General features: G+C 30.4%; 1 protein-coding gene across 1 annotated transcript; it reads right to left on the bottom strand.

The window, feature by feature from the left end:
* Nucleotides 1–9,206: 9,206 nt before the first annotated feature.
* LOC11408765 (scarecrow-like protein 14) lies at nt 9,207–11,736 on the bottom strand. The gene has a single exon (XM_003606625.4). The coding sequence runs from the start codon at nt 11,397–11,399 to the stop codon at nt 9,441–9,443; it is 1,959 nt and encodes a 652-aa protein (XP_003606673.1). The 5' UTR covers nt 11,400–11,736; the 3' UTR covers nt 9,207–9,440.
* Between the last annotated feature and the right edge of the window lie 4,532 nt (nt 11,737–16,268).

Genomic DNA, 16,268 nt, shown 5'->3' with positions numbered 1-16,268 from the left:
TATGGTGCACTGCATTTCACTTATTTTGAAACAAATGATTTTTTCTAAAATGACACTCATTTTAAAACGGAATGAGTATAAGCGAGGTAATTAAATTATACAATTACATCAACTTATTTGGCATTGTTTTGTTGCATGTGACATGGAGACCTAAACTTTAAAAGCAGGATTACCGACAACGAACATATACTAATTAATAGATTTCCAACTCTATCATTGCATATTCACTTAAGCGAAGCTGGAACATCAACTTAGTAAAAGCTATAGTTGAACCCACTTATGTTGTTTTGGTACTTTGAAGTATGTTCTTTTAAGGTTGTTGTAGATTCGATTTTCTCCACAATTTTGGTGGGTTAGTTCAAATCTTTGGATTTAAATGGAAACTGCACCTAGACGGTGGGATTGACCCCTCAAATTAAAATTGAATTTATACTAATACTTTCTTAAAACTTGATGAAGAGTATATTTAATGATCCTTTAAGCCCTTATATGCAAAACCTTAAATAGAAAGCAAGCACATATTTTGTTTCTGAAATTTAAAAAATTGCAATTGCTACCGAGAGAAAATGACTAGTAATAAATAGAAAATAATAATTAAAATCAATAATTTCAAGCTATGACTTTACTTGTTTTTTTTTTCCAATCCTCCAACAAAAAATATCAATACTAATTGATGCATACCTAAATCTAATAATAATACCTAAATCTAATAATAAAAATTCTAATCTAACCTTTAAGTCCTCCAACTGAAATTGGACTCCAACATGGTGTGCCATCTGACCAAGTTAGGCCTCCAAATACAGTAGCCATGTTGGTGAAGAGAAGAGTATTAGTTTGACAAAAGTTAGATTAGTTTTTTTTTTTTTATTCTTTCTAAATAATTTTTTTAGAAGAAACTAGGTATGGGATGGAGGGAGTATTTGACAACACTGGTTCAAAATGTATATCAAATTTCTCCTTGCTTCTGATCTTCAATTTTGCATAAAGTTTGTATGTCCTATACATTTTTATGCAGTGTGGTTTTAGTGGAAGGTGATCCTCATCCAAGTGCACTTAAAGGTCGAATGTCATTTCAAAATTTTAATCCTTCTTTTGAAGTAAGTACATAGATCATGAGTTTCAAAGCATTTTTTCCTTATTCCTTCAATTTTAGTGGAATGTATTTTTCTTCTTCTTCTTTTGATGATGTTCAGATACCAAAAAGCCATGCCTTTGTAGAAACTAATCGCCGAAGAAGAAACACAAACTGAAACAACTGTTTTTAAAAATCAAAGTGAAAATGTATCTATCAGGTTGGTTTCATAAGTTTACCTAAATTTGCAGGTGGATATTTTATGCTGTCCACACTTCATGGTTTTTACCGTAGATAACAGACAGCTGAAGACAAAGTTTCTTTGGATTATTGCTCACTGATTTTAAATATGATTATTCTTACATTTTTGCAGAGAAAATAACTCTTTATAGGGCCAGGACAAAAAAAGTTATAAGGTTAATGGCAATGCTAAAAGGAAACATATTTAAAATAGGTTGAGTTCTTTGATTGTTAGTATAAATCATGGTAGAGGGTTTCAACCACTAGGTTTTTATGTCTGTATTATTCTTTTTCTTTCTTTTGTTCCATTAATTAACCTTAAATAATGATTTTAAATTTATCACTTTTTTCATAATTTTTAATATTTTGTATACTGAGCTTCAGCATTTTGCAAGATGTAGATAGAATATTTTATGTTGATTGTCTATCAAGGTTCTATTGCCATAACCAATTAGTCTTTCCATTAAGTACTAAAATATAACTAATTTTTTAGTTTCTTCTAAAAAAAAAAAATTTATGTTAACCCTCCAATTCAGAAAGAATAAATTTTGTTTGGAAAAACAACTGACATCTTTCTTATTTTCTAAATTGAGCAATTTGCCAATATATTAAAATAAAACAAATTTGCTAATTAGTGTAAGACATAATTTGTGAATGATACAATCTTCTCTCTTTTGTGAGAGATATTATTAGAAAGAAGAAATGCTTTTAAGAACTTTAAATCATAATTTTTTATGAAAAATTGTGTATTCGAATGCATTTGAAATTGTAGCATTTGAATTTACTAAGGAATAATTTCATAATTTAGATGCCTTAAAGAGTGTTTTAGAGGTTAATAAATGAAGATGATCTTTACTGGTTTTAGATACGCTTGTTTGTTAGCAAGACCCAAAAATACCGTTGTATTAACTAGAAATCAATAATTGGCATATGGTGTTCAAGGTCATCAAATCGTTAAATTAAGTGACGTAATTTTCTGGCAAAGTTGGATGGAGATAGGTGCCCTTGTGTTAGATTAAGTCTGAAGGATTTGTGTTAACGTCTGAAATTCTCCAAACTCAACGCATTAGGAAAGTTATGTGTCAAAAGACTTCTCAGTTAGTGAGACACAAAAACACATTCAACTAATGACTTATCCTGTTTCAATTATGATAAAGTCTGACTCATGATTCATTTGTTTCAAGTTTCAACCCAAGTATGACTAATAGGCACGATAAAAGCACATCCAACTAGTAATGACTAATATGCTAGAAATAGTAAGATTAAGTATGACTTAAGACTCATTTGTAACCCAGTTCTTTTTGTCAAGATTTGTAATCCATTATTTTATTTTACTTTTTATCGAGTGGTTTATTGGTTAGAAATTCATCTTATTAAGATGAATAAATTGTATATCCAGCGTTCGAACTCCAACCTTTACAAATATTATACAATGTCCCGACCAACTGAGTTAAGCTCACAAAGACAACACGACGATTTGCAACCCAATTTTAACTTTTAATAAAGTGTCTTAACTCTTGATACAGTTATGTTAGAAGTTTTTTCCGTCTTTTTGGAAAAGAATATGGCTTCTCCAAATAAAATGCAACAACGGGAAACACATTTTGTATTTATCTGTAACAATATATAAAGGAAATATTTTTGTTTGTTTGAATTTTTCATTATTTCAGTTAGGGATGTTCGTGGTGCGGTTTGATTTAGTTTTGAGCATAAAAGTCATCTAAACTACGAGATAAAAAAATATGCGGTTTGGTTTGGTTCGGTTGATTTTTAAAAAGTCATCCAAACCAAACCAATGCAGCTTGGATTGGTTCGGTTTGTGCGGTTTATTGCGAGATTAAAAAAATATTACATTAACTCTAATATTGCAAACTTGTTACAAAATAAACATAGGACATTTTATTTTGTTGTTTATATGATAAAATATTAGGTAAAGCTTATATCAAAATAGGTAAAATTAAGAAGAAACATAAGCATGAAACAAATTATTGGGAAATAAATGAAACAAATTCATCACTAGAAATGAATTGAAAGAGATGGAAAGGAATTAGAATAGAACATGATGGTGCAACAATGGAAAAATCAAATCTAAAGAGATTATTCTTGAGTTATGTAATTGGACTAGTATATGTTTAAGTAATATTTATTATTCTTGCGGTTTAGTTTGGTTTGGTTCAGTTGTTGAGATGCAAACCACAAAGATAATAATTATTGAAAGTAATATTCATTATTCATTATATTGATATTGTTATTGAAAAGATAATAATTTTTATTATATTTGTTATATAGTTGTTAAAAGATAAATATGATTTGTTACTATTTAAAAATCACAAACATCTTTTTATATATAAAGGGGTCAACCCTTTAATTAATATATAAAGGGGTGAACCCTTATCAAAAGACAAACCCTTTAATTTATGGTTTGTTTCTAAAAAACAAAAAACAAGAATGAGAAAGTATTAATGAAACACTGCTAGGTGGCTAGCCCCAAACACATCAAGGAATTAGCTCACCAATGATTTAAATCAAAAGCTAAATTTAAATTGTTTGCTTTCAACCACTAAAAAGTGGAAGAAGAAAACATTGAACAAACGATCAACTGACTCTTGTTGCTGAAAACAACAATAATTCCTTACCTTCCAGATGATCCAAACACAAAGTGACCAAATAGTATAAAAATACTAACGTATTTGTTGAAGAAACCACCTAGTGCGCCAAAAAGTAAGCCATGATCATACACATTGTAAAGGGTTCGTGAATGAATACCCAATCATCGTCTAACTAGTAACCAAATACTTCCAAAGACTTCCAAGACCAAAAAATAAATGGTCGGTATTTTCATCATTGCCATATCCTCATTCCTCAAGCACAAACATTTGCATTTTTTTGAAAAATTCCTTGCTTTACAAAATTTTCTTTAGTTGGTAACCACTTTTGTAACAAATGCCAAGCATAAATTGATGCTTTTATTTTTGTTTTAAGTTAACTATGCTCTGATTTCTCGTGTCCTGTACAGATGGATTTCTCGTGTCCTGTACAGATGATTAAGGTCTCTGAAAGCACATCTCGACTCCACGCGACTGATACAGACGAGTTGCAGGGCCGGTCCTAGGGCATAGGTCGGAGGTGCGACGGCCTAAGACCCATGTCGGTAGTGGGCCCAAAAACAAAATTAAGGTGGGGGTGTATATAGAAATATTTTGTTTTTTTGGGGATATATAGCAAAATTCTCTGAAAAGGTCCCTAACATTGACATGATGAAGGACTGAGCTGAAACATGTTATTGTTTTTTGCCCTTTTGACGCGATTTTCTTTATATACCCCATGTAGCACAATAATTTCTATATACACCTTCTAAAAAAATTGTTGCTCTTACTAATGTGCTCTAAAATTTATTATTGAAGAAATTGGTGATATTTTTTTGGACCCTTTATTCCTAATAATGTGCCTCACTAATATTAATAATATTGGTGATATTTATTATCCAAGAAATTGGAATAATATAGCATTTGATTTATTTTCAGATGTTGTCTAGAAAAACATTTATTTGGTAGTGAAAAGTGAAATAAAAAACGAAATGAAAAGCCAATAAAAATACAACAATATACTAAAAAAAATTATGTATTATGTAAGGGGCCCTCTTCTCATATTATGTCTAAGGCCCGTAAAACTCTAGGAACGGTCCTGACGAGTTGCACCCTAGTCCATGTGGGGCCATACTCAAAACAGTCAACTAATGAGAGGCTCTAGATCACAACTTAATGGACTTTGAATGATCAGTGAAAGGCCCATCAAACCAACACTTTGAGGACTATAAAACGGAGACACTTAGATTTGATGGGACGGATTTCAGATAGTGAAACATTGTATTTTTATCTAAAGTCTTATTCAGAGTGATCTCGGAATTTCATCTAGAACATTTCACTAGCAGCTCACATTATATAATTAATTTGCGTTTACATACATGAATAGTTATCATTAATTAAGAAGAAGAAAAAAATATCAGTTGAATGGTTTGTGAAAATGAGAACATTTGTTGTTAGCTTTGATATAAAATAGTAGAATGTCATGTGGAATGACTATTTTAACTATGTTAAAATGTATGTATAATAATATAGGAGAAGAGATATGCATATATTACGAAACAAAATGAGTTATGTTCGTTGTGATCTTGATAATCCGAATTAAATTAATCAAATAAGTATTCCGTAAACATAGTTCAGTTGGCAGGGACATACATTATTGTATATAAGAGTTAAGGTTCGAACCTCAGACACCCCACTTATTCTCCTTAAAAAAGAGAATTCTAACAATTAGGTTACATGATAAAAAAAAATATTAATCAAATCAGTTAGAATAATTGACAATAAGTTACTTGTCTGATTCATGCTTTTCGGTTCAAGATCATCAGCATATAGATAAGTCACCTAATCTACGTTTTTTAAAATTTGTTGCTATGCTTTTAAAATAACAGAGGTTAGGTTTGTTCTCTCACCTTTGACTTTTGCACTTTTATTGTAAAATCCTTATCTTGTAATCCCACAAGGTCTCTGGTATAAACTCTTTTAAATATTTCTTCGGTCTTTTTTATAAAAAAAGAATAGATATTTATAGTAAATATTCTTTCCCTTTCTTTTTATAAGAAATAAATAATAAATCGATAAAAGTTAATGTATTTAATTTATAACATAGATCAAATACATCAATATTTATTGATTTATTTTTCTCTTATAAAAAAGATCGGAGAAAGTAGATCATTTTCTTATACAAACCAACATCTGTTAATTAATGTCCTAAAAACAATTGTCATCATTTTTCATTTTTATTTTTTGAAGTTAAGTTAAATTCAAAAAAAAAAAAAATCAATGCCTAAGATTTTGTTTGGATGGATGTTTACCATGAACAGTGGATCACTTTAGTGAGATAGTAAGGTTCTTTTGACGAAAAAAAAAAAAAACAGTAGATCACTAATAAACTAGCTTATAGATTATAGTGAAAAGCTTATAAGCTTGTTTATAGTTTAAATCATATAAACTAGTTGATTGAATTTTGAATACATTATAGTCAAACGAAATTATTAATATGCAATGACAAAAAAGAATATGTTTATTTAATATTTAATTTTTTCAAGTAAGATGACAAGTAAATTTGATAGAAAAAATGAAAAGCATTAACCTATAAGCTAGTATAAATAAGCTATAAGCTTGCGAAAAAAAATGTCACAAGTCTTTTTAAGCTCAAAATCTGGCACAGAGCCTAAGTATTGAACAAGAATACTATAGCAAGTGTTGACTTCTCAAGTTTGTTTATATGCATTTCTCTGAGAAAAGTGTTGACTTTTCTGAGTCAAAATTTGAACATTCTAATTTTAGCCAGACAAAACCAGGATCAGATGCACTTGATACTTAACTGCCAAGAAATTTCTCTTAAATAGAATATGAAATCTGAACATTAAACCTTAGAAGAATTTTTCTTCCTTTATTAAATCCACTCAACTAACTTCATTTTTTTTTTTTGAAAAGAACTAACATCAAATTAAATAGGTGAGATCTATGTTACCCTATCTTGTTTAGAGGGTAATTACCATCTCATGATATCAACCAATTAAAATGTAATATACATAGATAACATCAAATGTCAAATAAATAAATAGATTTTTTTAAAAAATAAAAGAGTTAATCTTAATCTTATTATTTTTTTTTAAGAGCTAATCTTAATCATAAGGTAACTTTTAATACTTTTAATTTTTATTTAATTTTTTTTTTAAACGTCAAATGATTTTTTTTTTATATTAAGGTGTTCAATCTTAATTAATTTATACCACAAGACTTATAACAAATAAAATTTTACATCAAATTTCTTTCATTTGGATGTCCTTAAATTCATCACTTACATTTATAAAATTCCTTCCATTCCAGAACCCCGAACATGAGAACAAAAACATTTCATTCGTTCAAATTTCTTCTTCTTTATTCTTCGTTATTGATCAATTCTTGTTTCTTTTTCATTCTTCTTCCCATTTTGATTGTTCAATTTTGTCGTTCCAAACTGCCGAAGTTTCCAATTATAGTGAGAATTGTCGTTGTTTCTAGAACTGCGTCGGATATCGTAACTTTTTTTTTTATTTAAACAGTCAACCTAATAAAATCTGCTAACACGCATAGACCTGCCTCACTATCAGCCAAAGCCTTTAAGTCCAAACAAAAGAACAAAAGCCTCATCACATAACAATTTCAGCAGCAACCGAAAAAATGCTAGCAGACTCCCACAAAATCACAGCGGCAACACCTGCCAGCAGCCCTCAAAGTACAACACATGACTTACTCAATTGTTATAATTAACTACCTCACAACCAAGAAAAATCAAATCAAAAAGAAAAATCAAGTCACCATACCTGACGTGGTACTGGAAATAACGAGAATTCTCACGATATTTGGAATCAAATGAACAACGACATTCTCACGAAAATTAAAAAATGCGGCAGTTTTGGGAACGAAAAAATTGAACAATCAAAATGGGAAGAAGAAATTTTATGAATATAACTGATAAATTTAAGGACATTCAGCTGAAAGAAATTTGATGTGAAATTTTTATTGTTCTAAGTCAGTCCTGTAGTGTAAATTAATTAAGATTGAACACCTAAATATAATTAAGGCAAGATTACATTATGTGTCTTTTATCTTATTTATTTGTTACACTTTGGTCATTTATCTTTATTTTTTCCCGTTTAGGTCATTTATCTCTCTTAGAAGCACATATACATCTTTTTTTCTCATTTTTTTTTATTAAAAATGAAAAAATAATGCAGAAATATGATGAAGATGTTCATCATCTTCATCTTCTTCCTTTGAATCTTCATCATATTCTTTAAATAAAAAAAATTCTACTAAAATATATCTCCAAATATCGTGAATTAATGTTATATTCACATCAATCTTCTATTAAACACAAAAATCAAAACCTTAATTTCACAAATGTTGCAAGGCGGATGGTGGAGGCTTAGTCACTGGCGGAAGGGTTAGGCTTTACGAAAGTTAAGATTGTTCTGAAAACAACAAAATTGATGTGCAAAGTTGCTCTCAATTTTGGGGTTATTTTTATGTCGGATTTGAATATTGAGTTAGAAAATAATAATAATAATAATAATAATAATATACGGTGTGACAATCTTTTTTTTTCTTTTTCCGATGAAACTAAATCTCTTATTCTACAGGGTTTTGGTTTTTGTGTTTAAAAGAAGATTTGAGGTGAATATACATTAATTTATGATATTGGGAGATATATTTGTGTAGAAATTTTTTTGATTCAATGAAGATGATGAAGATTCAAAGGAAGAAGATGAAGATGATGGACATCTTCATTATATTTCTGGATTTTTTTTATTTTTAATAAAAATATATTTTAAAAAATAAAATTATGTATTTTAAAAAAAAAATGAGAAAAATGATGTATATGTGCTTTTATAAGAGATAAAATATCTAAATGGAAAAAAATAAAGATAAAGGACCAAAGTGTTACAAATAAATAAGATAAATGATCTCTAATGTAATCATGTCTATAATTACATAAAATTAAAAGTATTAAAAGTTACCTAATGATTATAATTGATTTTTTTTTTAGGAAAAATTGACTCATTTATGATATTTAATGTTGTCAATGTATATTACATTTTGATTTGTTGATATCATAAGAGAGTAAATACCCTCTAAACAAGAGAGGGTAATCTAGAAAATACCAATTAAATAGAGTCTAAAAGACAAACACTTCAGGAAGAGTATAACATCAAAATAGAAAAGTTTGACGCATATACAAGACCTCGTTAAACACACTAGTTAGCTAATAGTAAATCAATCCAATATCTAAAACAAAAACTCAAATGCATAAAGAAAGAAAAGAAGAATATTGCAAATGCATAAGCTGATATAAACTTGTATATAAAGTACATAAGTAAGAATATATCCAATCTTAATCCAACTTTAAAGTATAATAGGATGGTTTAAACCTACTAAAATCCAAGATTAGTATTACCCTTACTCAGTACTTTACAGTTTACCAGTTCACACACAAATTAGCAAAGAAAATAAATTCCCTAGAGAAGAGTGCTATGACTATAGTCTATATAATTTGATTAAGAAGGAACCCAGCAAGAAACAGCTAGCAGAATACGCCCTTTCCAACCCTGCAGAACCCACTTCCCATCCTCATCAACTACAAAATCTTTCGGATACTCCTTCTTCACCATTTCTTTCACTCTATCCACCAGTTCTGGAGCCAATGGAAGTTGTTTGAACCTTGCTCTCTTGTTCCTAACCTGCCACTGCTTGTAAGTCTCTGGCCTTTCAACCCTCTCTGCTCCTTCACAAGCTATCACATTTACTGCATCCCTTCCGAATAACCCTTTCTCAATCATCAGCCTATATTGATCATCTTCACGCGGCACCGTAGCTTCAAGCATATCAAACAATGATGAGAAATGGAATAGTGCTTCCCTGAACCTAGTAAGAAAAAAGGGTGCGTTATAAGTTCCATTCACTACACCATGTATGAAAATGTTTGGATTAATCCTCCTGATCAACCTCAACACAGCATCTCTAGGACAATTTTCCGTCACCGTTTCATCAGAAACATTCTTCAATCTGTGTAAGCAGTTAACCACTGTTACTTCTTCTCTATCAATCTTGAGATCCTCAAGTCTTAAAGTGTCCCATTTCTGAGCAAGGCAATTGTACTCAAATGGAACTCCAAACCTCTTGCAGTACTTCACAAGTCGCCGACCTGTCTCTTCAACCCTTTCTGCAGGCCTAAATCCTGGCTGAGGAAGATCAATTCCTGTAATACGAAGCCTTGGTGGCCCACCGGATCTCTCTGAAAGACGCTGGATGAGACAAGGCCACTGAAAGCCATAGAAAACACCAAAGTCGATAATGTGGAGGCTGCTTTTATTTTCTACCAGCTTCAGAATAGTTCTGTTGGCCAAGAAATTCGACATCCTTTGAAATGGAGAAGCTGTGATATAAACTTTATGAGCTCTCAACATATCTGCAGCAGACGATGACTGAAGGAGTTTATACATCGGTGTACCAGCAGATAATCGCGCCTCAAGTCCATCAGCAAAGTAATGAGCTAAACGCTGAAGTCCATCGCCACTTGGCGAAGAATGCTGCCTAATCTGCTTCAGTATATCATTTGCATTCCTTTGATCATAGCTACCAACAGCTTGTGCACATTGAGTTAACAAAGTCCATAAATCTACCGTAGTACTTAGTTTTTTCCCCTTACCGGAACCTTTCTTGGATCGCGATGTCTTTCCATTAGAGGTTCCATTAGATCTTCCTGAACCAGAAATCTGTGATTGCGACGACTCAGAATTATCACAAAAAATCGACGGACTTTTACCATCCTTACAAAGAAGAACATCATCAAACATCTCTGATAACTCTGTATCATCATAATAAACAGCTGAAACCTTGTTTCTTCTCAGATCTTCTTCATGTGAAATACCAATATCATTACAATTCATCAAATAACCTCTCTTTTCCCCTAAACCTCTAGAACCCAAAACAAAACTACCCTCTTCATTCATCTTCCAAACATCACTCGGAGAACCGAAAAAACCTCGCGGATCATAAGGAATTTTATCAAACACCTCATATGCATTATTTTCCGGCGAATCGCAATCAACAACAGAATTATCAGTATTATAACTACAATTACTATAGCTCTCAGAACTAGAACTAGTTCCAGTTACTGATCCTAAAACATCATAAAACGATTTTTCAGCAGCTTGAAGCTTCAAACAATCTTGCAACATACAAGGCTTTGTCTCCAAATCTTCTTCATCCATAAGAATATCACTTATATATCTAAGAATAGGATTTGAATACTTACTACTCTCAGAAGATTCACCATTTGAGGTTATTACAGAAGAAGGAACAGAATCACTTGAAGGTGATATTGAATTTGAATCTTCGAATTTAAACGCGTTTTCTGGGTTTTGGTTTGAAAAAACAGACACGGGTATGTTTCCAAACATGCATCCGTTAACAGAACCAGGAAAATTTTCTACGAGTGTTTCAGTAGAAAACATGTTTGAATCTGAACAAGAAATTAAGGTTTTGTTTTTTCAAAGAGAATAGATCTAGTGATTAAGGTAATGGTTTTTTTGAATAAAGGGAAAAGAAAAAAGTGATAATAATAATATTTGTGGATATGTATGAAAAATGAAGATGAAAATGAAAGGAGAAAAAGAGAAGAAAGTGTACAAGTTTTGTGGTCAACGCAAGTTGGAAGAGATGAGAAGAGTAAACACGGTGGAAGCTTGGAGAAGAAGTGTTATCTTTTGATTTTATAAATGAGATTACAGAAAACAGAGAAAAGGGGAAAATTTATGTGACTACGAGGAAGTTGCTAGGAAGATGATTAAGCCCTTTATTTATGAGGTGGCATTCTCAAGATATTGTTAATAACTGTTTTAAAAAGGTGATTCTGACATTGAATCGGTGTTTAATTATTGATTGATAAAAATCATCACTTGTTAGAATTTGTCTTTAAATATAAATTTCTTTTAAAATTACTAATTTATTTATGGAGAAAACTTATGTACAATTCCTTAGGTGCTTTGCGTATGATTCTTAACTAAAAATATATTTTTTTTGGATATAACAAATTTTGAGAAAATTATGGATTTGAGGAAATCATGGTGAATTTAGTTAAGAATCATACGAAAAACACTAAGGAATTGTACCTAAGTTTTCTCCTTTATTTATTATTTTTTCCTAAACATACCTTAATATTTTTTGTGGTCGAGGTTTGAACTCACCATACATATATTATGTATTGTCTCTATCAACTGAATTAAGTTCGTGAGGATTAAATATACATTAATTAATATTACTAACTTGTCTATTTAAAGTCAGATTTAATACAATTTAGTAATATTAACACGCAAAATAAACACATTAATTGCACTAACTTTTTTTTTTAAAAATGTGAAAAACACAAAAGAAACTTATATATAGGAACGGAGGGAGTAATAATTTGTGTCGGGTGTAATAATTTGTGTCATTTGACCATCCACAATGGTGAGGTATCTATTAGGTACTATTATTAAAAAATTATAAAAAAGTGATGTGTCCATATGAGACTCGTTTAAGACCTTATGATTGAGGGTCTCCATTTTGGATGCTCTTAAGAACACATGTTAAGAAAATTAATCAGGCGTGATAATGTGGGGGTGGGGACGGCTTTTATCTTCCTTGTCTTGATACCCTACTCTAATATACTTATTCACTACTCTACGTATATTCAATGTACCATATACGCAATTGATAATTATTTTTTAATAAAAATAAAATATTTTTCAACTACAAGCGCAATGTTATAATGCCTTATCCATCAAATAGATGATGACTATTGGTGACTATGGTGATGGAGAATATATAATCTGAGAGTGTAAGATATGGAATGAGAAAAGAGAGAATTATGTTAAGTGATTGTCATCCGAAAAATTGAGATTCTAAGTGTGTGAGTGAAATTATTTATGGTTTGGATTTATTTATAATAAAGAGGTAATAAATTAATTTTCTAATTCGAGATGAGTTTGGGTAGGGGTTCGGGGTGGATACCTATATCCATGTTAACCGTCTTGTACTTGTGTTTTGAAATCGAGCAAAACTCAAACCCAACCAAAGCGGAAAAACCCATCAAATTAGGTTTGGTTTGGGCGGATACCGCGTGTATGAGTTTTGTTGTCATGCCTAAAACTAAATGTAGAAATATCCGATTGAAAATTGTACATTTAACATCTAAAAAGTTTTTTTTTTTAATAAACATCTAAAAAGTTTAAAAGTTTATTTTCTCAATGCAAAATTTAGTTTTCATTTCTTTTTTTAAAAAAAGGTTCAATTTTTAGTTCTTAACTTGTGTCCTAAGAGCACAAATTAGCATGACCTTAAAAAAGTTATTGATATGAAACTAGCGTTGCTAACGTTTTTTTTTATATGATTGCGCACAATGATAAAATTTAATTATTTGAGTTAGATAATACCATATTGGATGATTGATGCTTGCACTGAACTGGTTTCGACATTATAATCTCTTATTAAACTATAAGATATTTTAGAAAAGGCAAAATAGAATTATACATAACCACTACAAAGAAGCCCTTACTAGAACAGTCTTAACAAGTCATTACAAAATAATGTTAATGAAATGAAAAATAAAAAGCCAAACAATAAACAAGCTAAGAAACTGAAGTTAGGCACCGAAGAGGATTGAGTTGTATGTTGTGGTAGTAAAAAACAAAGGTTGGGCATCTTGCATTCAACCACCAAAACAGCAAAAGCTTAATTTTATCACATAAAGATTTGTGTGCTTTTCTCCTTTAGCTATAAAATACGCTGGTTTCTTTCTTTCAAAATAATCCAGACACTAAGGAACCAAATTATGTGAAGACTCCTACGAATAATCTAAAAAAATAACCTCATAAAGTGGTTTACTATAACAAATCAAGACATTATGAAAGCAAGAACCAAATTCAACCAAAAAAGACAAACCAGACAAATAAGTAATCTACATTTTCATCCATACCACACCCTCATGTACATTTATGTGTTTCCTAATATGGATCGCGGTAAGGTTTTAAATCAGCTAATTTTTCTTTGAACAATTGAATATAACTTTTTCCAAAATAAAAATAAAAAATAATGTTTTTAAGACAAAAATTAAATATTTTGATAACGATGTTTTAGAGTAAATGCCAACGGGGACCATGACCTTTTTATGGGGGTGATGTTTTTCTTCAACTATCTCCTTCACTAATTTATTTATTTATTTTTTTTACAAAATCAAACGACATTCGTTCAAATTGATAGAGTACATTGATACAATACAAATTCGCTAAAAACAAAAAGGATGAATCTGTGAACAAACTCACAACATCTATGTTAATAGCATCAAACGGCAAAGTACATAAGCCTACAAATATGACTATATTAAAATCTCCGGAATAGTCATGTCTCTGGATCTGCAACGTTGATGATGCCAAAGTCATTGGTTGGATCTGCATTTAATCGAAGCTGATATGAGAATTTGAACCGAACAAACACCTGAACAAGAGGGAAACGACAAGCAACGCTGCACAAAGACGGCAAACAAAACAACGCCGCACTAAGACGACGAAATCACGAAAGAAAAACCTAACTCGATGTGAAAATCACTTATTTAAATAGAAGGGAAGGAGAAAAACAAGTTAGAGGGGTGATTTGAGATCAAAAAATGACCCAAAACTACCCCTCTTTGATGGATAAAGGAGAATAAATTAAGGTTTTAACCGACATCTCCTTCACTAACTTGAACATGCTAAATGCAAACAAGTAATAAATGCCAAGGACCCTTATTTTTTGAAGCAAGGGACACTTAATAAAAAACCAAAACAAAAAGAAAGCTCTATGCTGAAAGAGTATTTTTTATAATTTTAAAGAAGTTTTCATGATATTGTTATTAAATTTCCACTGTTGCAAATCGGTGACTAATCTCCAACGAAGAATATATAGGTATATAAGATGAGTTTTTCCTTCTCAACCAGATTTATTTCATACATATGAGCCAGAAAAAGAACCCCGACTTGTTGTTTGTGGCTACAAAAAAAAAATATCTTTTGATTTTTCAACGAGTAGTCTAAAGATATTTGTTAGCATGATCATTTTATCTATATCTCTTTTACATTTTCTCATTGTTGTTGTTATTTATTTCTCTCTCCTCTTACATTTATTTTGCTTGAAGGAGAGAAAGAATGTTGAAAGGAAATGATCCAAGAGCGTATCAATTTAGTTCGCACTTTTTTTTTTTTTTTTATTTTAGTTTTGAATACTTGCTATTTCTTGTTTTGTTTTGAAAACTTGATATATGGTTTAAATATCGACTAATTTAAGGGATCTAATTGCTAGATCGACTAAATTGAGAGATTCTATTTCAAAGACACTTGTGAGCATTTCTAAAAAAAAAATAAAAGATGTTTTCAAAAGCAACGGAGGGAGCACATAACATATCTTTAATTTTGATTTTTTTTACTAAACATCCTTTAATTTGCTTTATGTAGCATTTCATATGCATAATGTCACGGTCTCACGGATTAGCTAGAAGCTATTAGACAACTTCATGGTTTAATACTTGAATCTAGTCAAAAGAAAAACTTTATAATAGAAAATTCTTCCACTTGAAGTTTAACACCATCCTCTTTACATTTTAAATAATGTTTGCAACAGTCCAGATGCATTCCCCCCAGTTCTAGTTCTAGTTTATGAAAGCAGTTACCATTCATTTTTGTTTTGTTTATTTCAATTAACTATTAATTTTTATTATTTAAAAATATCACAATCTGTCCCCGTGAACTTAACTCAATTGGTAGGGACATTGCATAATTTATGCAGGGGCCGGGGTTCGAACCCCGGACACTTCACTTCTCCACATTTATTTGTGTGAGCTCTAGCCACTAGGCTATTAGACAAAAAAAATCACAATCTTCAATTTAATTCTTAACAATTATCAACATAATAAGAGTCTATTAAATATAAAATCTGTCAATTTTGGTCATTGATATTAAAATATTAGAGACTATCAAGTCGGATTTTCATAAATTTTAAGAACTGAATTGATGAATTTCATATCATTTAAGGAGTAATTGTGTATTGATGTACCACTTGTAAGTTTCCAACTACATACCCGTATTATAAAACTCACTGTTGGTTGAATTAAAAACTTACATCATATAGACAAACTCTATATATTTTACATGAATATGAATTATTATTTTTTTGAAGGGAATATGAAATTATTTGTTAATTATGTTATTGAAATATATACATATTAAGATTTTTTAATAAAAAGGTTCAATACAACGTTTTTGATTGTTTCTTTTTGATGAAGTATGCAATCTTTTTCAATAAAAGCTATGCAA

The sequence above is a fragment of the Medicago truncatula genome, chromosome 4 (genome assembly GCF_003473485.1).
Source record: "Medicago truncatula cultivar Jemalong A17 chromosome 4, MtrunA17r5.0-ANR, whole genome shotgun sequence".
NCBI classification, from domain to species: Eukaryota; Viridiplantae; Streptophyta; class Magnoliopsida; order Fabales; family Fabaceae; genus Medicago; species Medicago truncatula.
Note: the sequence above shows the minus strand (reverse complement) of the source record. Positions and strands in the feature narration are given on the sequence as shown.

Coding starts and splice junctions, on each gene's coding strand:
- LOC11408765 (XM_003606625.4), bottom strand. CDS start 11,399: ATGTTTTCTACTGAAACACTCGTAGAAAATTTTCCTGGTTCTGTTAAC.